General features: G+C 58.2%; 1 protein-coding gene across 2 annotated transcripts in view; it reads right to left on the reverse strand.

The window, feature by feature from the left end:
• NTN1 (netrin 1) overlaps positions 1-24,117 on the reverse strand; it is a 192,001-nt gene that overhangs the window by 1,303 nt on the left and 166,581 nt on the right. For both annotated transcript variants that reach the window (XM_060082377.1, XM_060082376.1), the window contains exon 6: positions 12,818-12,892. In XM_060082377.1, the coding sequence (XP_059938360.1) occupies positions 12,818-12,892 (75 nt within the window). The remainder of the gene's footprint in view (positions 1-12,817; positions 12,893-24,117) is intronic.

Below are 24,117 nucleotides of genomic sequence, written 5' to 3' on the forward strand. Positions count from 1 at the left end.
AGAATCAATGCTCTAGTAAATGTTAACAGATGTTCTTTCTGCAGGATATTAAGAGATACTTCATAAAAGGAGGACATACTTTTTTGTTTTAAGGGGGGGGATTTTGCTCAAATATGTGAAATACTGGCTTAAACAAAGGAAGTCACCTTAGTGCAGGACTTTTCTGAGCCTTTAATCTACAAACTGTGTGCACACACGCGTGTGTTGGCTTCCCAAACAACTCTGACTACAGGACCCTTTGGCTGGTGCATCTTAAGGCACCAGAGCCCCATGGAGCCTATCTGGGGAACTTCTGGTCGTGGGGGCACACACCCATTCCAGGGTAAGTGCAGAGGTCTCTGCTGTACTAACCCCTGTCCAAGGGAAATTTGGCCTCCTTCCCCACGGTCAGAACATGGTGCCTTCCCCTTGCCACCACGTCCTATATACCCCTGGACAGGCTGAAGATCGTGGACCGAACCCGCCTGAGAAAGGAGCTTGTCTCCCCACATTACAGGTGAAGAGACCGAGACAAGGTGCGCTCCAGCCACGAGGACATGTCCCCAGGGATGCCAAGAGGTCATCACCTGCCAACTTCGCTCTGGGTACTGAGCCCACCCACAGCTTGGCCTGGCCGGCCTCTCTCAAGGTCTCTGGGGGCCACTCTGCCACCTTCACTCCCCAGGCCCTCCCCGTTCCCCTCCTGTGCCCGCACTTAGCCCGGGGTGATTGGAAGGAGCAGGGACGGCTGGGCCCTCCATCGAAGGCCATCTGACTCATCCTTCTGGGGTGAGGGAAGTGGCGGATTTTCCCATATTTTCATTTCAGCTGTTCCTGGGCATCCTCAACTTTGCACTCCAGTCTGAGGGCTCCAAAGAATGGCTGCCATGGCAACCGTTTCCATGTTTTTGTCACCAAGGGACTCAACACTCAGTGTGAACTCTGAGGTGGGGGTGGGGAGCCCTCCAGCCTGGAGAAGTGGCTGGGCTGTGTGTGTTTGCGCAGATAGAGGTCACCGTGGCAACTGCGTGCCCCTCAGCTAAGCAAATGGGGAGCCGCCCCCAGCATCCCCGAGAGCCCCGGTTTCCTCTCCTTGGGACTGAGCTGAATACAGAATGAGCCTCCTCCCCTAGGATGCAGCTGTTTGCCTGTGCGGGACCTCAGACCCCCGGCCCAGCCACAGTGTCCCCCCAACCAGGGTGGGCTGGGGTGGCCAACAAGGATGCTGCAGAAAGCACCTCTGGCTCGGGCCCCGGGAGAACGTGGCTTTGATCATCTGTTGGTGTTAAGAGCTGAACTGTGTATCTCCCCCCGCCGGCAAAATTAATACATTGAAGTCCTAACCCCCAGTACCTCAGAATGTGGCAGTATTTGGAGATAACTTAATTACCTCTTAATGACTTTAAGAGGAAGTTATAAAGGGTGGGCCCTAATCCAATATGACTGGAGTCCTCATAAGAAGAGATTAGAACAGAGACACACACGGAGGGAGGACCACGTGAAGACACAGCAAGAAGACGGCCGCCTACGAGCCCAGGAGAGAGGCCTCAGAGGAAACCAACCCTGACGACACCTTGATCCTGTACTTCCAAACTCCAAAACGGGGAGAAAATGAGTATCTGTTGTTGGAGCCCCTCAGTCTATGGTACTTTGTTCTGGCAGCGTAAGCAAACTCGTGTCACTGGAATCAGAGACTCGGGATCTTGGGCCTCAGCTCAGGGCCAGGTGGGAAGGCAGAGCTGGTGAGGCCAGAGAGCTATCTGGACAAGGGCTGGCCCCCCAGGGGCCCTTCTCACTCCCCAGCCCTGTAGGAACGTGACCCTTCCCCGTAGGACCCACCTTCCCTGCCTGGTCTGCATTTCCGCCCCCCCTTCTCCCTGGCACATCCAGAGCAGCCGCCACCCTGCTTCCCCAGCCCAAAGGGGACCCACCTAATACTGAGGACGCAGCCCGGAGGGGGATCTGGCCCTGGACACCTTGCTGTCCTCAAGCATCCAGGGGCCGAAGCAGTGGACACAGGTCGATGGGGACGAAGCACTGGTCCTTGTCCTCCTTTCAGCGCCCTGGCAGCCGGCTGGGACGGCACGGGGCCGGGGGCAAGGGCGGGTGGTGGTAGATTCATGTGATTATGCTGGAAAAAGTCCACATTTCCGCTGCCCTTGGCAACACCTCTGCATATTACACAGCCCACCAAGTATGAGCTGCACACATAGTGCGCAGGCCAAGTCCCCGCAGTGCACACACGGCTGAAAATACTCAAAATACACATAGAAACTGTGACCTCAGGCAGACCTACTCGGCCCCCTCGGGGAGCATGCAGGGCTCGGCGGCCACCTCTGATGCCCTGCTGCCTGGGAGCCAGGAATGACCGGGGTCTCCTGGGGGCCTGTGGCACCGCCCAAACGGGGTTGGGGGGGGCACTTGGTGCGGCGGCGTGGGCCCCTGGTCCCCTAGGGTGTGCCCCTTACACCCACACGACGCTCACTACAGGCCAACGACCCTCAGTCCTAAGCCCCACATCCCGGCACCGATGTCCTAAGCTGGCCTCACAGGGAGGATCCCCCATCCCTCATTCAGAAACGAGGCAGATGAGACGACCCTCAGAAAGACGGACGGTGAGATCAGACCATATCAGACCGGGCGGTAAGAGGCGTGCCGAGACCCCCCCACCCCCTGCACAAAGCCACCGGGGCCAGACTGAAGCGCAGTTGAGGGAGTGGCTGAGGCCGACAGGCCCGGAGGGGAGGCTGCCCACACCTCCTGGGGCCCCGCACTCGGGATCAACGTCCCCGTCTCAGGGTCCACACCCTACATGCCTGCCCGCCCTCCCTCTGAGCCCTGCTCACCCAAACAGTGAGGGCTCAGGATGGAGCGGGCGCCCACAGGAAAGCAAGGGTGCGCGCAGCCTCCGGAGAGCAAGGAGTCAGCCCCTGGATCCCAGGGGCCAGGCTGCACTTAGTCTCCTGGCCTTGGGGTCCCTGGGCTGCCAGTTTCTGCAGGAAAACCTTCCTGCAGCGGGCCCCGGGGCTCTGGCGAGGCTGCAGACGGCCCTGAGCAGCTGCCCCCCTCAGCAATTCCGGGGCTCACGGGAAGGCCTCCTGTGCCAGGAGCCCTCCTCGGCTACCAGGGCAGGGCCGTGAGGGGTGATGGTCCCTGCTCGCCCTCCAGCCAGCCTCCTGGCTACTAGGGGCATGCACCTCTCCAGCCCTAGGCAGAGGCCTGGCCCTCGAGGGCGAGCCGTGACTCCAAAGGGGAGGGGGGGCACTGAGGGCCAGCCCCCGGAGGCCAGGGCCAGTGAGAACAGCTGGTGCCAGCACCGGGCTGGTTCTGGCCACGGGGCAGGGGGCTGGGAGGCAGGCAGGAGGCCTCAGCCAGCCCGGGGGGTCCTCTCAGCCCCATTCGTGGCTCAGCCCGAGGCCCCAGTGTGTCCTTCCATAGGCGCAGACCTCTCTGGCCATCCTTCCCAGGGTGCCTCAACCTCCACCGAGTCCCAGCGCTGGGAAAGTACCAGGCCGGCAAAAGCAAGCTGAGAAGTGGGGAGCTCCAGGGCCCATTGGGGCTTGGATTCCTCCAAAGGGGGCCACGCGGCCCCATGGCAGCCCCCTCCTCAGTCCAGAGCCCCTGTTCTTTCAAATCCTCCCTCCCTCCCCAGCTCCGGCCCAGGAGACCGAGAGTCTGTCAGCTCTGGGCCCTTCGAGGACCTGGCGTTGCCACCACCTTGGACAGTCTGTGACAGGCAGCGGCACTGGGCTGACTGATGCCCACGCCCCGCTTACAGGTCTCGGGGATGTCCCGCTGGGATCAGAGCTCCTGGCCAGCCAGGTTCTAGGACGGCTGCTAGGTCAGCGAGGAGTACACAGTTAGTGCACATCCATCGGCCGGCGCAGCCCGAGATGGAATGGATGACCTGCTGGGCGGGGCCTGGGGCAGTGGCCGTGGCTCAGACCCCAGGGGGATAGGGGGATGGCGGTGGGGGGGGCCACCCGTCGCCTCTCCCCTCAAGCTTGGGACACCTCTGCACGGAGGCTTCCTGCCTCCTGGAGGTCTCCCAGATTTATGGGCTGCTCGGCATGGGTCCCCGGGGGCTTCCCAGCAGCTGCCCCTCCCAAGGAGGCTTGGGTGGTCAGCCGTACCTTCCTGTTGGGCCCGTGCAGCCAGGGAAGGCTTGTCGCCCATCTGCCTCTGAGACGGCAGCCAGGACGAAGTGGGGGAGGACACTAGCCCCACAGAAACCATTAGAACCACGCGGCCCCATAAATCTCCCGGCACGGAAAGCGTGTCATGAGTTGCAGCTGCTTTCATAAAGTGCAGCTCTGACCACATGTTTCCCAGCCCCCCGTGCAGGTCAGAAACGCCGAGCAGGGCCAAGCCTTGTTCGCGGGGATGCTAACCTGTGGCGGGGTTGGGGGGTGGCGGGGGTGGTGGCGGGGCACAGCAGCCGCGCCCGGTGGAGGGCTGGAGGCGTGCTGTGGTCAGACCCCCCCCAGTCGGAGTCCTCAGGAGCCTCGGGGCTGCCCCGCCCACCAAGGCCCCACCTCAGACCTTGAGTAAAGTGCGGACACCCAGCTCGGGGCTGGTGAAGGCTCCCCCTTTCCCTCCTAAGCCAAAGAAGCAATGGTACGCCCCTCTCTCTGAGACCACCAGCAACACAGAGGCAGCCTCAGCTTCCCCTGCTGGGTCCCAGTGCTCGGGCTGTGTTCTGGGGAGGGGAGGGGGTGAGGTGCCTGGGACTGTCTGATGCCGGGGGCCCCCTGGAGGAGGGGCCCTCAGGAGAGCTGGGAATCAGAGAGCCGGGCTCCGGGGAGGCTATTGGCCCTCTGTCCTAGGAGATGGTCCTGGTCTGACCCTGCCAACACCCCTGGCCCCCAGGCGAGATGCGCTCAGGAGACTGGCCGCCTGGCTTTGCGAGAGGCTCGGGCAGGAGAGTGGAGCTGGGCCCTGCCCTGCCCCAGCGGGGTGCCCTCCTCTCGGAGGCTGGTCTCCCCTGCAATCAGCCCGAGGGAGAACGCCCCGGGTGCCCCCCTCCCAGCCAGAAGCAACCGAAACAGCCCAGGCAACTCCTGATGCAGTGCATGTGCCCACACCCATCATGGGCACGGCCCCAGTTGTCACGGTGCCACCCTGGAGGATGGCCGAGGCTCCCCGCCCTCCCCCGCGGGCCTCACACGCCTCAGGAGATGCCCCACCACCCACACCTGCCCCCCATGCTGCACGCGCGCACACACACAGCAACGGTGGGGCTGGGGAAGTCCCCCAGGTCGGTTCCCATCAGCAGTGGGGTTCGGCCTCTGGAGGAGGGCAGGCAAGAGAGTCAGCCTCCCCGCCGTGGCCTCGGCCCAGACCCCGCGCCTCCAGGGCTCACATCCTGGCTGCAAGTTCATACCCACTCCTCAGCGGGGCCCCCGTGCACCGGTTCTGCCACAGCCGTTGGCAGCAAACCCTCTACACAGAGCAGCACCCCATCCCGCGCTGGGCTGGCACCCAGGACACCGTGCGTGGAGCCCTGTCCTGGAGGGCGGGCGTCCAGCAGCAACTTTGGTCGCCTTGCACCCTCTGAACACGGCACTCGCTCGGCTCCGAAGGGTCAAACCACCCTCAACGGGTGTAAGCTGTTTCCCCAAGAACACCCAGAGAAGGGGCCTCAGGCCCGGAAACGGAGGCCAAACCAGGATCCTAACCAGAGCCCTGCTGGTGGAGGCGCCCACTCCGGGGGTGACCCTTCGCGAGCCTCTGAAAAGTTGTTCTGACCTTAGGCCAGGCCCGCCTCCCCGCAGGTAACCCAGGCTGCTCAGAGGCTGTGGAACACTCGGGGCATCCCCACCTCCTGTCAGCCTGAGCCTCACACAAGCAGGTAAAGCGGCAGGTGTGGGAAGACCCCAGGAATAGCGACAGTACTGGGGTCCTCGTGCCAAAGGCTCTAACCCCAGGGAAGTAGGGTGTCAAGACCCCCGAGATCCATCCCACTGGGGAATGATGCCCATCCAAGCCCCACATGAGTGGGAGAAGTGCTCTGTGATCCTGGAGACAGGTGGCTGGTGAGCGGGGACAAGTGTTGCCCGTCTGTAGGGGAAGGCGGCCAGTGTCCCCGGGCACCTTGGACAGATCCCCGCCTTCCCCCACCCCCGACTCCAAGCCTTGGTGTCCCAGTCTGTGAGATGGGAGGAGACGCCTTCCATTAGACAGCCTTCCCTACCCACACCTCCTTTCTAAAAACAGGATGTTCAGAGGAGAGGATGCTCCAGGGAGGGGGACAGACGGGGCGCCAGCAGGTCCCTCTGGAGCTTGGCACCCTGCAGCTGCTGGGGCGGCAGAGGTTGGAGGCCCAGGCTCTGGGCTCCCGTCTGTGGGGATGGGGAGGGCTGCGGCCCGTCATCCCCTTCGCGCGGCAGGAGGCCCCGATCGGCGCAGCACCTTGCGGGCTCAGGGGCCTTTGTCGAGCTGTCACCGGGGCCCACTGGCCCTCCCTGCCCAACCTGGTGGTCACCCGCATTCTGCGACCTCAGGCTGACTCACACCGACCCAGCTCCACATCTGGCCTCCATATGGGGCTGGCACTCTGAGGGGGAGGTCACATCTAGCTGGGGAAATCGGAGGATCCCCATGGGGCCAGTGACCCCCCCCGGGGAAGGGTCAGTGAGCCCCTGAAACACCATGCCACGTGCTGCCAGCTGGGCTGCGTCCTGCTTCCCGGAGCTGGGGACAGTGCTGGGGCAGGGGCGGGGGCAGCTGGCCTCTCCCAGCCATCACCACCAGCTGCCTTCCGGCCCCTGCTAACTGCCCTGAGGGGGACAGCCCCCAGGGTGCCCCTCTACCATCTGCCCACCCCCAGGCCCTGAAGTCACGGCCCGCTGCAGACACGGGAGCCAGGCCCCCAGGATGGGGTTGATAACCTGCCCCGTGTCCCGTACTTGAAGGGACTGATCCCGATCAGGAATAGCTATTGACCCCAAGGTCGAGAAAAGGAAGAGCACGGGGTGTCGAGAGGGGGAGAGGCCGTCATTTGCCTAGAGGCCCCACGTCCCTGTCGAGGCCTGAGTTGTGAGGCTCTCCGCATCACCCCCGCTCACCTCATCCCGGCCTGAGCAGCCAGACAACAGCCCACAAGGGCCGTGCCCACCACCTACACCAGCTCCACGGGAATCTGCGGTCACTCCACGACCAGCATCGTCTCCACTGCCGGCTCGGCCTCCCCAGCCTCCATCACAGACCCGCCCGTGACCTTCCTCCACAGCACGGGCCTGAGCCCACGGCTGAATGGCCACGCCCACCCCACCACTGTGCCCGATGTCTCCGCCCCACCATCTTGTCTCCGACAGCCCCACTTCCCCGACGCTCACCCCAACACCACGGTGACCACTTCTGCTCCTCCCCACGGAGATGTCTTTGCGGCTTCTCAGGAGCCAAGGGTCCCGTAGGGGAACCAGTCCATGAGCCTTCGAAGGGGGGCTGCACCCACTCTGCTGCCCAAGGCTCAGCGCCCTGGCACGGGGGGCGGGCTGGGAGCACAAGGACCTCAGGCCTCGGAGGCCCCGGTCTGGGGCGTGTCCTTTACCTTGTTGAGTCTCAGCATCCCGTCGGCAGGAATAAAGAGCCCTCCCTCACAGGTGTTTCTGAGGATTCGCTAAGGGTGAGAATGAAGGCTGTGAGGTGCCCATCCGGGGCCTGCAGGGCAGGGACAGACACCGGCCTGGCAAGGCCTCTTCTCTGGGGTTTCCACTGCCCCAGGAGGTACAGGGTTCTCGGGGGCGGGATCCGCTTAGGTCCCCAGGCCCGCCTCTGCCGGGGCCCCCAGGAAAGCCCACGCGTGCACGCCTGTGCACACACACAACCCCACGAACCCAGCTCCTTCCCACAGATGCCAACAGAACTTCCGCTTCGAGCTGTATCCTCAGAAATCATCCTTGAGGGATCGCGGGAGGAATGCTCGAGACAAATCATCTTATGAAAAGCATTCTGATTTTCCATCTGGTGGTGCCAAAATGTCTTTCAACAAAAGGGGTGACTAATAAACATTTCTGGGAACGAATCCTTTTTCCAAGAACTGGCAAAAGTGAGATGATCTCACCTTTCAGAATGCGAGCTGCCTGTCTCCTCCCGCCTCCCCCCACCGCCCCGCTTCTGCATCCCAGTGAGGAAGAAGAGACGGGTGGCAGCCCCCGTGTGCCAACGTGAGCGGGACTGGCTCTCGGTGGCCTCAGAGAGGCTCCTGCACGCAGACCTGAGCCCGGCTGCCGAGGCCCACAGCAGTGTCTCTCCCAGCCTCCCTGGCCTCCAGCCCTGCACCCAGCACCTCCACACTCCCTCTTCTCCCGTTTCCCCAGCCGGCTCCTCCCTCTGTGCTCAGACACTTTGCTCCCTCTGCCTGGGAGCCCTGCTTTGCCCCGTGAGCACCGGCTACCTGTGCTCCCTCCTCCAGGAAGCCCTCCCTCCACACCCTCCCTGGAGGAGGGACCAGGCCCCACTCTCGTCCCACCCCAGGCCGGACCCTGGCCACACGTCTCCCTTCCATGCTATCATTTGTGTGTGCACCTCCCCTCTGATTCCGGAAACTCCCGGAGGGCTGAGCCTGTGTCTCCTCCATCTCTGTAAGCCCAGCACCCGGGATGGGATGGGGCACACAGCAGGCTCCTAATTTGAGCGTCCGAGGAGAGACTGGCTGAGGTGGGGACGCCGTGTGAGGGGGCAGGACTTCCTGGGACGTGTGTGCGGTGCCCATGCAGAGTGGCCACGGGAGCCGAGGGGAGGTCACGCAAACACCAGGAGGTGAGTGGGGACCAGACGGTGCAGCCTCCCAAGGAGCACAGGGACCAGCGAAGAGGAAGCGGGGGAGGGAGGCTGAGGGGCAGGGGCAGGGGCAGGCCGGCCCCACCCGGGCCAGGGGTTAGAAAGTCCACTCCCCACACCAGCCGAGGGGTGTCTCGGCCTGAAGTCATTGCCAGGCCTCGGCCAAGAGGTGCAACATCCCTACAGTAAGTGCCCCGGGGACAGCATCACCTGCGTCCCGTTGCCTGACTCTGTACACACCGAGTTTCTGGAGCCCCGGGCTTCTAGGTAGATGCGCCGCGGAGCCAGCGACTCCAGGAGGGACACACGCGCTCTGCCTGCGTGGGCGCTGCCGAGCGGATGCAGCCTTCGTGGATACGCTCACACGTGCACGCTCATGCACGCACACACACATGCACACACCTATGCACGCTTGTTGGGAGCACTTATGCCGAGGAAGGGCCCCTCTAGGCTAGGTTTTCCTGGAAAGTCAGCAGGAAACGCTAACACGCTAACACCGTCTTCCATGTGCAACTGCCCCGCCCCAAGCCTTCCCACGAGCGCTTCCTCAGCATCTGCAAGGTGAGCCGGATTCCCCTAGAGGGCAACAGAGGACTGAGGTGGGCCCAGGAGAGGGGGGCTGTCAAGGACAGCACCACCACGGACCCCTGCCCCTTGGAGATGGCCCGGTGAGGCCACCATCCTTGCCACGTCTAGAAGGACGTCGTGTCCCCTTGATCTCACCACCACGGGACAGATCAGGAAACAGGCCCAGCCTGGTCCAAAGTCACACAGCAAGTGTGGAATCTGCCCCCGGATTCTGGGGCCAGTGCCCCATTCCCTACAGATGGGACTGGAACAGCTACCCTTCCCTGTCCCGGGGTCTCCCCAGAGCAGAGAGACATGGCGGCTCGGCCCTGAGGCCTCCCCCCACCTACTGGGCCCTGTCTCACCGGGAACACGGGCAGGACCCAGACCCCAAGCCAGCCTGGGTGATTCCTTGCCCACCGCTCCCCACGGCCTCCTGCCCACTGGCCACCGCCCAGCTCAGCAGAGACCCAGACCCAGGTCCTCCAGCTGTACAACATCAAGACTCCCGAGCTGGCCTCAGAGGAGGAAAGGGGCCTGGGGCCTGCTCTTCACTACCCACCCCCACCAGGTTCTAATTAGCAGCTTCTAGAACGTCCAAGTGCCCTGGCTGTAAAGTGAAGGAAATGTGTTTCCTAATTGGCTCCCTGCCGGGGTGTCAGTCCGAGAGCAGGGATTATGCGGCCCCTGTAGCCTCCCTCCCCGGCCTTCCTGGGCCGTCCTCCTGGTCACCTGCCCCAGGTCTGCTCGGGCGTGGAAGGGACACCTCCACTCACACCTCATCCAGGGGCTCAGGGGCCCAGCAGGATGTGAGGAAGATTCTCCACAAGGTCCGCAGACCCCGGTGGGAGACCTGGCCTCCGGCCTCAGAGCAAGGCCTGTGGCTGCTGCCGGGCTGAGCCCCCGATGCCCCCGTGGGCCCCTGCCCAGCCCCTGTGGGTGCCAGTCACTCCTCCCTCCACAAGCCTCTCCCTGCCTGCCCCCACCCTGCTGGGGTCTGCCAAGCCCTGCCCGGAAGGCCCTGTGATCCCCTTCCTGGCATCTCTGTGTCCTGTCTCCTGCCTGAACACGCAGGCCTGGTTGCTGAGCTGGGGTGGGCTGCTCCCCAACTCCGAGGCAACCCCAAGAGTATCACGGACGGTGCTAGGGACCAGAACGCCCCTCCGAGAGTCTTTGGGGGATGGGCAGGGGCAGTGCCAGTCCTGGCCTCGGGGCAGTGGGCCGGGGGTCAGTGATGAGGACATTAAAGCTGATGGCACAACAGCTCCGGACGCCGTCAGCGCTCTACGGGGGCACCCCGCTTCGCTCCTGCATCTGCTCTCCTCAAATCTCTCCCCGCAGCAGAAACGTGACGCCTGGGCAGTGTGCTAGGAGCAGTGCAGGGCCAGGAGCTGGGGGGGAAAGTGGCACGAAGCCGCCGTGAAGTCTGGGAAGGTGGGCATGCCGGGCGGCTTCTCACCCCTCTTGGTTTTGGGACACATGGGGCCCTGGGGATAAACGTGATGGCGGAGAGGCAGCCAGGGAGGCTGGGCCTCTGCTGGGCAAGTCACCTCAGCCAGCTGGGCTAGGGGCCCTACCTAGGACACCAGCTTCCCTCGGATAATCCAGGAGGAAGTCAGGAAGGGAGGACGGAGTCAGGCAGCAGAGGACAAGGGGGGGCCAGAGGCCGAGCCCCCTGCACCACCGCCCTCGTTCCCTGGGGGGCCCACAGCGGGAGCAGGGCTCAGGGGGGCCCCTCTGGAAATATAACAAGAGGGGGCCAGGCCCCCTCCTGCAGAAAGAGGGACCTGCCTGCTGCTGGGGGCCAGTACCCCCAGGAGACAGGAGATCTCAGAGGGGGCCAAAGTGTCCCCCACAACATCAGGGGTAGGGGAGGCAGAATTCAACGGAGGAAAAGAAGTCAGAGAGAACAAAATGAGTCCCACGGAACCAGGGGGCAAACGGATCCATTTGGGTAACTGTAAACAAAAGTCCTATCTTCCCTTTCTGGGGGTAGGGGGAGCTGCAGTCAACACCTCACACAAAGTCTGCGCGGCGCCCCTCCTCCCAGGCCCCTTCCGCAGCGTCTGCAGAGAGGATGCTTCAAGACCGAATTCAAACCACCCTCCCCCCAGGCGGCCCACCTGTTCCTTCCCACCCCACCCCCGCCCCCCTCTGGGTGGGGAGGAAGCATTGGTGGCAGAGTGACAGGCCCAGGGCTCTCCTCCGTAACCCTGGCTCTCTGGGCCTGGACAGCCTGGATGGGCCCCCAGCCCTAAGCCTGGGACACCGCACGACCCTTAGGCCCTCCCACCCGAGTCCCACCTCCCGTCCCCGGCAGACGCTGAGGGTCCTGGGCCAGCAGCGTGGACCACACAGGCCTCATCCAACGCCACCTGGGGCCTCTGGGGGCCGCTGTCACCCTGGGTCAGAGACAACGCTCCCTTTACCTTGACACCACCTCGACGTCTGTTTTCAAAATCAAGGGTGGTTTTCCCGTGAAAGTCAGAAGTTTCTGCACTGCCTTGGGATGCACGCACTTAAAAGAGGCTTTTTAGGAATTCACTGTGGACCCAGAGGGCTCCGGGACAGGATGCCCACGGCGTGGCCGCTTCGGAATTGACACGCCAAACCCACCAGCCGCTCCGACCTCATCCAGAGGGGAGTGCAGCTGGATCGTGGTGTCTGGCCAGCCCAGGCCTCCAGCCGGGTCGGACACCCTCGGGGCCCAGAAGCCACAAAGCCAGCTCCTCACTGCGCGGGGCAGGGCTGGCGAGGGCGGATTTGGAGAAGGGGTGCAGGGGTCCCCACCGTCAGTGCCAGGGTGGATGGCGCACGGGGAGACTGGGGGACGGACTGGACACCCTATTCCCAGGAAGGGAGCCTGAGGCCTTCAGTGACAGGGAATCTCTGCAGCCCCCCCAGCTCCCAGCTGGAAAAGGCCCTCAGGGATCCCGAGGCTGTGTTCAAACTTCAGAATTACCAGCGAGCCGTTTTAAATGCAGATTCTCGACCCAGCTCCACCTTGTGGAGTCAACCCTTGGAAGGAGCTGGCTTCTGGAATCGGCATTTTAAACACACCATGGACGCTCCCTCCCTTTCTCCAATGCCCGGAGGACCTCTGTTTGAGCTACAGAGCCTTAGGCTGAATGCCCATAAGTACGGATGAGGGCACTGAAGACCAGAGAGGTAACGTGACTGGTCTGCAGCCACACGGCCCCTCAGGGGTAAGAGTGAAGCCTGGGAATCCCAGACCTGTCAGGCCCCACTGGCCGGGATGCCTCCCTGCAGGGCCAGGGGGAGAACCCTGCCCACACGCCTATGACCCCTCACACCACCTGCCGCCAAGGGGGAAGAGCTGGGAGATTCCTGGACGTGGGACCCATCCCACTCGGCTCCCGTCCGGTCTCTGTGAGCAACACCCACGCAGGGCCACCTGCACCCCAACCCCTCGCTGGTCACGTGGTGCCCTCCCCTCCCCCTCCCCAGACAAGGGGCTCTCACTCACCGTAGTCCTTCTTGCAGTATTTTTTCATGTTAATCTTCAGCTTCCCTTTAGAGGCCTTGCAGTAGGAATCACAGTCTGCAGGGGAGGGCAGAGCACAGACAAAACCTCATTAGGCGGGCGAAGAATAGGCTGCCAGGCCGGGTGGGAGGCCACCTCCCTAAATACCCAGAAGCCTGTGATACCCAAGGGGCCGGGCCGCGCGGGCGGCCATTCAGGGCGTCCTGGCCTTCTCGAGAGGCGCTGGGACAAAGGGCCCCCGCCTGACCACCCCCGCCGGCCCCCTGGCCTCCGTGAGGGACTCTGGGGGGCTCCCGTATTGTGCCACCCAGGGCTTTGGAGCGCCACACAAATTCCCCCTGTTTTTAAGATGCACCCGGAGCCTGATGAAAGCCAATAGAGGCCTCATTGTCACCCCACACCCCGGGTCTGTGTCAGGCGCTGGCTTCCGTGGCGAGCAGCCTCTGGTTGGGGTCAGGCCCCAACAAAAGAGGTCACAGAGGAAATTAGCAGCCCATGAAGCATTAGAAAACCCCTTTGGTGTCCACTCTACTGGAGTGTGCAAATAAAATGCCCCACGAAGAAGAGTTCAGTTCTAATGGGCCCTGCTGCTGAGAGGCAGGGCCGCCGGCCCGCGTCCGCTGGGTGTCAGTTCGGGGACGTCCCAGCGTGAGCCGCGCAGGATGTGTGACGCCCTGGGACCTGCCTCCCCTGGGGGTGGCCTCTGTCGGCCCAGCAGATGCAAACCTCCAACACAGGTCCCCCCGGGCCCCCTCCCTGCCAGCTCTTGCTTCTCTTCAGATAAGGTGATGCAATTCCTTTGCCAGATCTGTGTTCACACATCAGCTTTTGGCGTGATGGCCAGCCCACGACAGAGGCCCAATAAATCACTCCAGCCAGCCCTGCACCACCACTCAACATGCTGGCTCACTGAATTCTCACAACTGTTCTTTGATCTGCGAGCATTATTCCCATTCTACAGACTAGGAAACGGAGGCCACCTGCCCAGTGCATCCCAGACAGCTAGCAAGTGGCGAGGCTGGGCCTTGCACTCGAGTCTGAGATGCCAAGATCACTGTACTCGTGGTTATGCTACGCTGAGTTTCAGTAAACACAGACAGGTTCTCCCTCGATAAGAATGAGGCATTCAGCTCAGAGCTGGGGATGCACAACGCCTGGCATTCCAGCAACTCCCAGACACGGAGCGCCAGCCAGGCCAGCCCCGGGGCTGCAGAGGGCCCAGCCTGTGTTAGGAGTAGTGACGGTGCAAACAGGCTGGGGGACTAGAAAGGGGGAGGGAAACACACACACACACACACACACACACACGCACACGCGCGCGCGCGCTCCAGGAGCAGGTGTCAGCCCCTCATCCTGCAAAGGGGAAAACCAAGGCCAGGGTGGGGGTGAGGAGTGATCTGTGTGGGAGCACAGGACAAGGCCAGGGCAGGAGGCCACCTGTCCCCCCAGACCGTCACTTAGATCTGTAGGGAATATTCAGAGATCACCCCAGAGTCAGCCTCTGGCCCATGGGAGGTGGCTGCCTCCTTCAAGGTCCTAATTAAAGCTGAAACAGCTCCATCCTGTTGCCCTGGGAGCCGCAGGCCTGGCAGCCCTCTGCTGCCCCCCCAGCCAGCTTCCTGGGGCACCCCACTAGGAACCAGTCTCCGGAAGTGGGGAAAAACAGCCCCCCTTGCTGCCCCCAGGGGTCAGAGTCCTTGGGCCGCTCCCCCCCACCCACCCAGATGCCCTGCCTGGGGGCAATGGAGTCCACAGTACCAGCCCCTCCTGCCAGCTGGGTGGCTTACTGGAGTCAGGACCTCGTGGAAGGCAGGGGCTGGGGCATCCAGGGAGAGCGGCCTGTATTCCACTGGGGCCAAGCCCGAGAGGTCGACGCATGAGGTGACAGTGAGTGAAGTGGCCCAAACCCACAGGCAGTGGCACTGCCCCCCCCCACCCCGCATGGCACTGCACTTCACTGCTGGGAACGGCCGCTCTCGGCCACATCTCTGCCATCCCAGGGGCAGATGGTGCTCACGGCAAAGCCACTACTGGGGCTGAACCCAGGCCGTACCTAAGTCTTGGCGTTCCCCAGCAAGCTGGCGGGAATCCCTGCCTGCTGTCTTCCACTCAGGAAAGAAGTGGAATGCCAGCGATGCTGGTGACGTCACTGCAGGGACGGCCTTGAACTCACTCTCATCGCTTTCTCATTATTTTTCTTTTTGGCCCCCGTCAGTACTTGCATTCCGGTCAATCACCTGCCCTGTCTCCTCTGTGGGGTGGAGACTCAGCCCTGGAGACAGCCCCTAACAGCACGTCAGCTCCTCCAAGCCTCCAGGCAGCCGGGTGAGGAAGGCACCGTGATTCCCATCCTCAGGACAGCAGAGCTGAGAAAGGTGCCAGGGTGCCAGGCCCAAGTGCACTGTGGGCTGGAGGGGAGGCGGCCCCTGGGAGGACCTGCCCTGCACCCCCAGCCCTCCCTTCCCTCTCCATCACTCTCTCCTAGCAGCATCCACAGCTCTTCTTTTCAGAGCCAAGTATCCACCTGGGCCAGAAACCATCCTCGAATGTGTGGCATCCATCACTGCCTAGTTAGATCCAGCTCCAGACCCCACGTGACAAATCACAGTTGCCCCCGTGAATATCAAGTCTGCTCCTCAATAACGAGAGCCACTCACAGGGCACTGAAGAGGCATGTGGCACTGCTCTCAACCCTGCCTGTGCTCCTAAGGGCCTGGTTCCCAACCCAAGCTTCTGGAATGACCCAGAAGCTTTAGGACAACACTGATGCCTGGGTTCCACCCCCAAGACATTCTGATTTCACTGGTTTAGGGGGCAGCCTGCGTGTCCAGATTTTTAAAGTTCCCCAGGTGAGTCTAATGTGCAACCAGGGTTAGAACCACTGTCTGAGCCGACTGTAGTCGGCTGGTGGGATGGTGGAGACAGTCTCTGCACCCAAAACTTATATGGAGGACCCAGGCTGGCAGAGGAAAGGCTCAGAGGGGTGACTGCTGACTCAAACTGGAGTCTTAGGGCAACCTCAAGCCGCTCGCCCTTACGGGCAATGGTGCCAGCCTCAACATGTGCAGATTTACAGCTGTATTTGGTTTGTTGTGGTGGTTGTTTATTTTTTATGTGGGTCTTATGTCTTTCCTTTCTGTCAGCCAGCAGTTCTCATCAGGTCAGTGTGCTTGTTGTAAACTGTCCCCCTCCCTTCCGATTTGCTGATTCTGATTTAGTTGTGAGCTAGGAAAACAGAAAGACTAAGGTTATTCGAACTGTATGTAAAGCACGGGTCAACAGGCCTGGAATGAGAGACTCAACTGCTCTCCTCTGGGTACAGTGAATAACCTGCAGAGCACGGACACCATGGCAGCTCTCTGGCTGCGTGCAGACCCTTTGGGTGTATTCCAGAGAACTGAGGTCACTGGACAAGAGGTCCCTGGATAAGGAAAGTGTTCCTGCATTTTCTTCTTTCATCAAATACACACACAGCTACAGAGACTGCCTCAAGATGGACCAAACACAGCTTTAAAATGCATCTTTGACTCCTTCAAGATGGCATCTACTTGCAGCTACCCACGTTTCCTCTCCTTGTTTTGTTCCAAAAAAGCTATACAGACAATGAAAAGAAAAAAAAAAAAAGAAAATTCACACTAATGTCAAAAACTAAACTGACAGATGACCCAACGCTGGAATCTGGGAGCAATCTCTATTAATTAAAGGCAGATGGTGGTAGAACAAGCAAAACCTGTCCAGGTTTTACCTCAGGACAGAGCTCTTTGTCTGATGAACAGAAAAATCCTGGGAAAAAAAGGGAACATGACAGGGAGACAACAACCGGAGAAAGAATGGGCAGGAAGTGGGTGGGGGCCCTGTGGTGGAGCCAGATCCGGAGAAGGGAGGCTTAAGGAAGGGGATGGATGGACGGGAAGGACTGTGTTTGCAGTGGGTACGTGAGCTCACGTTTTTATCTAAATGACTGATGCAGAGAACAAGAAAGTCAGGCAGTGGAGACAGAAGGACACCACCTCCACAGAGCAGAAGCGAATTGAGGAAAAAGGCTGGGAGGGATTAGGAATTGGAGAGGGAGCTGGATACATTCCCTTGCCATCCAGCTTGGGGCTGGAATGGGAATCCAGCTGTCACGCTAGGCCAGGGATCTGCAAATCTTTTTGCAAAGTCTCAAACAGTAAATATTTTAGGCTTTGCAGGCCATACGGTCTCTGTCACAACTATTCAAACTGTCGCCGTAGCTCAAAAACAGCCGTAGACGATATGAAACTGAATGGGTGTGTCAGACTAAAAAAATTCTAAAAAGACACAGTCTCTATGAAGTAGGAGAGAAAAAGCCATACGGGAAAACGAGGCCGAGCTGAAAAGGCCACGTGATGATACAAAAAGGGTGACACACGAAAGGAAGAAGAGCTGGAAAAACCCAAACCTAAAAGCCTAGGAGCACAATTAAAATCAACTTTGGAAGCAATCAAGAGAAATAATACTGTAGAAGACAGATTCAGAAACATGGAGAGTAAATTGGAGAGATTCTCACAAAATTTAGAGGAAAAGGATAAAGATGTGGAAACCGTCAAAGAGAAAATGATAGGGATAGAAGAGGGAAAGTGGAGAGATGGCATATAATTGGGAGAAAACTGCAGCAGAGACCAAAGATAGGATCCCTGAGCTGAAGGCCAACCTACGTATGAAGGAAAGGATGAACTGAATTTTTGGAAAAAATCAAGGAAAAAAGACCAACACACCCATGTACATCTTTGCAAAACATATGAAATACCAGGATGAGGAAAAAATAGATACAGATTTAAAATCAACAAGCAGCTGGCCAGATGACAATGGAGCAATGTCTATAGGTTGTGAGGAGAGAAAACGTTGAGATCCAAGATTTTTATACCTAGCTAGACTGTCTTCTATGTATGAAGGTCACAATAAACCAAAGACATTCTCTAGTGTGCAAGGTTTCAACCATGTATCCTTTTTGAGAGGAACACTGGAGAATGTTATCCAACCAGCTATGAAATGGATCAAAAATAAGAATGTAAGAGGGGAAAGTCATGGAATGAACACGCTGGTGATGAGCACGGAAACCAGCAGACATAGAGGTTTCCAATTTGGTTCTAAGAGTGAAGGCAAAGATCAAAATAATTTAAAATGTTTGAAAGGGAGCACCAGACAATGTATAGGAATGTATAAATAAGTATACAGATTTAATCTGCAACTTTAGATGATATTAAAAAAACTGAGAATGAGGCGGCGAATACAACTTTTTGTCTTAAGTAAGCAGAACACAAAAGATGCTATTTCATGCTTGACTCTGATAAATAAGAGCTATTAGATCAAACAGTGCTTTTGAAAAACCCAAAGATAAGCACAAAACACCAGAGAAGAGAAGAAACAGGGTATAGGCAACTGTGATAAATTCAAATCACAGAAGAGCCACTATCTCAAAGCAAAACAATGAATGTAAATGGATTCAACACCTCTATTGAAAAACTGATTTGAAAATATTAAATGACTGTTTAAGAGAGACAACGAAATAAAGCAAGTTTTAAAAAGCTTACAACTTTTAAAGAAGTTTTAAGTTTGTCACTAGGTGACAAAGAAGTTCAAAAGTTATAAAAAAATTTGTGTGGAATAACATGTTATTGAAACACGTTATGCAAAAAACTGTGAGAAAGACAAAAAGGAACAGACAAAAACACATAACTAGTAAAAGAATGCTAAATTAATTCCAAAGAGCCAAAATTACACAGGCCACATTTCCTGACCACAATGTAATAAATATTATTATTAAACAAAAAAGAATGAAAATAAATGAAGTGCATTCAATTCTAATTTAGAAAATAAGGAAAATAAAACCCAAAGAAAGCAGGAAGAAAGAATTAATAACAACAGGAGTAGAAATTAATAAAGTAGGATACTGAAAAAAACTCAAAACTTATAAACACATCCAAGAATTGATTCTCAGTAAAGCCTCCAAACCAACAAACTAACACAAACACACCCACACACACACACTGTCATGTCTAACTATGAATGAAAGAGAGAAAACAGACCCATTAGGAACTAATGAGAAAGGGGTGTAACCACAATCTAAAGAAGATTTTATAAATTACAAGGCTATTGTATACAGCTTTAGACTGAAATCTTGGACATCTGAATGAAATGCATTCCTTCTTAGGGAAACATAAGGGACCAAAGTGAACTAAAGAGATATCAAATCTGAATAGATAAAGAATCTTAAGAAATCTCTGGATCCAGATGGTTTCAGAGGCTGGCTCCATGTAAACATTGAAAGGATGTTTCATGCTATTTGATCTGGTTAGAAAACAGAAAAAGAAGGAACACTAATAGGATGAACCACATAAAAGTGCCTAAAATCGATCATTCTTCAACTTTAAAAGAAAAAAGCAGTTTCATATGGTTTGATCTTAAATAAGCGCTGGCATGAGCTTAGACACACACACACCCTGTGGACCAGTTGGTCAGCCTCACTGACTAATCGGATCCGATATTTTATGCCCCGAAGGTCCCCATCCTCCCTGGACCCAGGGCCCCCGCAGAGGAGGAAGGGGTGAGCAGGAAGCTGCCCCTGCTCTCTCAGGAGACCCTGTGGGGCTAGAATTGAGGGTGCAGGTAATACCAGAAGATCTGCTGGGGCCCCTGCACCAGGGTCACCCTCCATCTCACCCTCCTCCCCAACGAGAGGGGAGCTGCCAGGGACGGACGCGGGCACCGCCTGGCTGCCCACCTGGATGCACTCTGTCCCGGGGAGAGTGCAGAGACCCGAGGCCGCCATCTGCGACTCGCAGCAGGCCCATCCTGGCTGGCTGGCATCCTGGCTCCTCCTGGGAGCAGCCAGCCCTCCCTTTATTCCCCCCACCTGCTCCCCTGACCAACCCGAAGCCAAGAGCCGAGAGGGGGCCCCCCCGCAGGCCCGATCCCAGTGGCCGAGCCCCTCCCTCCTCTTCCTCCACTTGGGTAGCTTGCCCTCTGCTCCGCCTCCTGTGCCCCAGGTGCCAAAAGTCCTGCTGGGCGAGCCTGCTCGCCCGATCGAGGCTGGGCTCCGAGCATATGGCAGGCGGGGCCCAGCGTCCCCGGGTCGGAGCCAGGGGCGCTGCATCTGGTGCCTCCCCTGGAGCAGGGCGGGGAGCTGGCCAGGGTCTCACTCCCGGCAGCACCCCAGCCTCTCTGCTTCTGGGCTGTCGGCTCGGGAAGGTGGGGCAGTGGGGATACAGAACGAGGGACACCCAGCCACCGAGGTCCTTCCCAGGGCAGAGACCTGGAGGCTGGGGGGGTTTCGGATTCCGCTGGCTAGGCACAGGGGAGGGGCTCCTGGAACCCCTCACCCCAACCCTGCCGGGTGAAGAGCTCAAGGGGGTGGCGCCAGGAAGGACACCCAGCCGGCTCTGTCCATTTCGGCTGGGCCACCCTGCCCACCAGCAGGTGACAGATGACAGGTGAGGCCACTCTGCCCAGAGAGCCCTGGCTTTCCCTGACCCAGAGCCACAAAGCCACTTGGAACTCCTCAGGCCAGAGACCAGCTTTCCATGTGTGTCACTTTCACACACAGTGGGTCTCCGTGGGTTTCATACTGAGCAAGTTAAGGATCGAGGAGGCACGCCCCACTAAGCCAACCCTCACCTCCTGGTCCTAGGCTGTAGGTGACTGACCCACTCCCCCTGCTGAGACACCTTCTTAGAACCCCCATCACAAGCACTTTGCCCAGGAGAGAGCCGGGATCCACAGGCAGCTCCCGAGTGCCCACGCGTCTCTCCAGGCCTGTGCTGGTCTCACCCACCCCGTCACCTCCCAGCCCTCCTTGCCTCCACGGCATGACGTCCATTCAGCTCTGGGCTCTGAGGCAGAAAGGCCAAGGTCACCCCAGATGAGGCAGCCCCAAGCAAGGACGGGCATGAGGTACCTCGTAAAACTTTTGGGAGCAAAGCCAAAAGTGTTTGCAACATACAGAGCAAAGGGTGGGTGTCTTTAATATATAAAGAACTCTTCTGAATCAATAAGACAAGCACCCTAACATTCAAAGAAGACAAACAGGCAATTCACAAAAGATGGAAGAAAGCGGACACGGAGATGTAACAAGGCTCAACCTCAAATAAGCAAAGAAACGCAACCTAAATCAACAGGAGGGACTTCCCTGGTGGTCCAGTAGCTAAGAGCAGGGGACCGGGTTCAATCCCTGGTCAGGGAACTAGATCCCACGTGCCACAACCAGGAGTTTGCATGCTGCAACTAAAGATCCCGCATGCTGCAGCTAAGACCCAGTGCAGCCAAATAAATAAATAAATAAATATTTTTAAAAAAAATCAACAGGGGACTTCCCTGGTGGCGCAGTGGTTAAGAACCTGCCTGCCAACGCAGGGGACACGGGTTCGATCCCTGCTCCAGGAAGATCCTACATGCCACGGAGCAACTAAGTCCGTGCACCACAACTACTGAGCCTGCGCTCTAGAGCCCGCGCGCCGCAATGACCAAAGCCACCGTGCCTAGAGCCTGTGCTCTGCAACAAGAGAAGCCACCACAGCGAGAAGCCCACACACTGCAACCAGGAGTAGCCTCCACTTGCTGCAACTAGAGAAAGCCCATGCACAGCAACGAATACCCAATGCAGCCAAAAATAAAAAGAAATAAAATAAATTTATTTTAAAAAATCAACAGAAATGTAGGGCTTTTGCCTGGGGAAGTGGTAAAGCACACACACACACTCAGACAATGCAGTTGGGGGTGCAAATCAATACCAACTCTCCTGAGTGCAATTGGCTTCGAAGGTCAAAACCCTGGAGAACACACACCCTTGCTGGAGCACCCCGACTTCGAGGAATTTATCACCCCTTCATCCACTTAAGTTTTGCTACAAGATTTCCACGTGGCTGGTTCTGGGAGGTGTGGGTGTACCCTGGGGCTCACGGAACAGTCAGGGTGGCTTTATAGCAGGAGGGGACATGTCAATGATAGGAGTGTAACCACACTCAGCAAAGAGTGACACTCACAAAATGAAGACAAAGGCCAGCATGCGTTGGTAGAGGACGGGGACGGTGGGGGGGGGCAGGTGGAGACCTCCCTAGATGTGAAGGCCTGTCTGAGGAGGCGACATTTAGGAGGCCGAGGAGGAAGCTCTGTGAAGCAGCCAGGGCAGGAACAAGCCGGGCAGGTGTGAGGAACCAACAGAAGAGGGGCCTGGAGCTGGGGGAGGGGAGGGGTGGCCAGAGATGAGGCTGCATGGTTCATGGGGGTCCCTGGGTTCTTCTCAACCATGGCAGGGGTTTGAATTTTATTCTAGAAGAATATACTATGCACCGAAAGGTGGGGTGGAGGAAGTGTGGCTGGTTTTTATACTCTTGCTTTGTCTTGTCTGTATATTTAATTTTACTATAATGCGTATACCATTCTTGTATTAAAAGGAGAAAAACAGGGACTTCCCTGGCGGTCCAGTGGTTGAGACTCCGTGCTTCCATGGCAGGGGTGCGGGTTCGATCCCTGGTCGGGGAACTAAGATCCCACATGCCATATGGCACAGCAAAAAAAAAAAGAGAAAAACACTAAAAATATTCTGAGGCAAGTCTCTTCTTCAGTGAGGATGGGGATTGGATGGGGGGCCTCCCATAATGAGGTGACATCCCTATTCAGTGAGGTGATATGTGTATTCCTAATCCACGGGGCTTCTACTCCTAGGAAGGGCTACATCTTCCTAGGAGATGGCGGTGTGTGTGTGCGTGTGTGCGTGTTTGTTTGTTTACACCCTCTCCCAATTCCACAAACATTAATACCAAGGGACAAAAGAAGCGTGAGTGGTCAGCGAACTGTGTGTGTGGTGACGTGGCTAGGAGACAGGGTGCTGCTCTCTCGAGGGTCTGAGAAAGCTCCCTGAGGAGGTAACACAGCGCTGAGACCTAAACTGTGCGAGGGAGGCAGGGCAAGAAGATCTGCGGGAAGAGGGTTCCCGGCAGGAAGAACAGCCTGTGCAAAGGCCCTGAGGCAGGATCGAGCCTGGCAGAGTCCAGGGCTGAATGCAGGCCGGGGAGCCTCGCACAGAGTTGAGGTTGAGGAGGAACAGAGACGAAAACGCACACCAGCCAGATGGGCCAGGTGAGGCCGGATAAGGTTTGAAGTCTGTTTCAATGTAATGCAAAGCCACCCAAGGGTTCTAGCCAGGCCTGGGTCGCCCCCAGGGAAGCCCTGTCCTTTCTTTCTGCTCCTCCCCAGTACGGCCACCTTCACTCAGAGCTTCCCACACAGCTCGCCTTGCCGTGCCAGCCGGGGGGGAGGCAAGTTCCTGCAGGACGGCACGCTGTCACAGCCCACCGAGGGCCCCCCACTTTCTCTCAAAGAGCCCCCACTGTGATAGCTCCACCACCATCAGGCCTGGGTCTGACAGATCTGCTGAGGCCACCCCAGTATCCATCTTTCTTCTTCCCCAAGTAGCAAACCCCAGTGTTTCCTACTTCAAATCTTCTTCAAAGACTCCCCTGCAGCTCACATGGCCATGTCCCTCACTTCTTGCCCCGAGGGTGTGAGCGGAAGTCGGCTGCGAAGGGCTCCAGGGAAAGCAGTTGTGTCCTGTAAAAAGGGATCCCATCACCCGCGCTCTGATCTGTGGCCCTTAACCATTCCAAGCCTCAGTTTCCCCATCAGTAACATGGGGTAGTGGTGCCGATAATAACTGTCCTGCCCCTTCCTAGGAGTCAGGAGGAAATAACCTTGGTGCAGTGAGACAGGTAAGGGATGCTGGGGGTGGTCTCTCAAGGAGATGACCTTTCAGCTGGAACCTGAAGGATAAGAAGGGGCTGCCTTGGGCTTCCCTGGTGGCGCAGTGGTTGAGAGTCCGCCTGCCGATGCAGGGGACACGGGCTCGTGCCCCTGGTCCGGGAAGATCCCACATGCCGCGGAGCGGCTGGGCCCGTGAGCCATGGCCGCTGAGCCTGCGCGTCCGGAGCCTGTGCTCCGCAACGGGAGAGGCCACAACAGTGAGAGGCCTGCGTACCAGAAAAAAAAAAAAAAAAAAAAAAAAAGAAGGGGCTGCCAACAGGGTGTGCTGGGCTCCAGGCGGCCTCAGAGGCCCCGGCTCAGTGACCGCGAAGAGGGGGTGAATGACGGTGGAGCAGTGGGAAAGGTGGGGCCTCGCGAGGTGAGGAGGAGAGCTCAGACCTGAGATGCAGTGACCCAGCTCTGGTCCTCGGCAGAATCTATAAAACTCACTGAGATCTGGGCAACGGAGCCCTGTCTCCCAACAGGAGCACGTCTGCCTCCAAGATCCCTTCTTGGGCTATACT

Source organism: Mesoplodon densirostris, chromosome 18, assembly GCF_025265405.1.
Source record: "Mesoplodon densirostris isolate mMesDen1 chromosome 18, mMesDen1 primary haplotype, whole genome shotgun sequence".
Taxonomy (NCBI): Eukaryota; Metazoa; Chordata; class Mammalia; order Artiodactyla; family Ziphiidae; genus Mesoplodon; species Mesoplodon densirostris.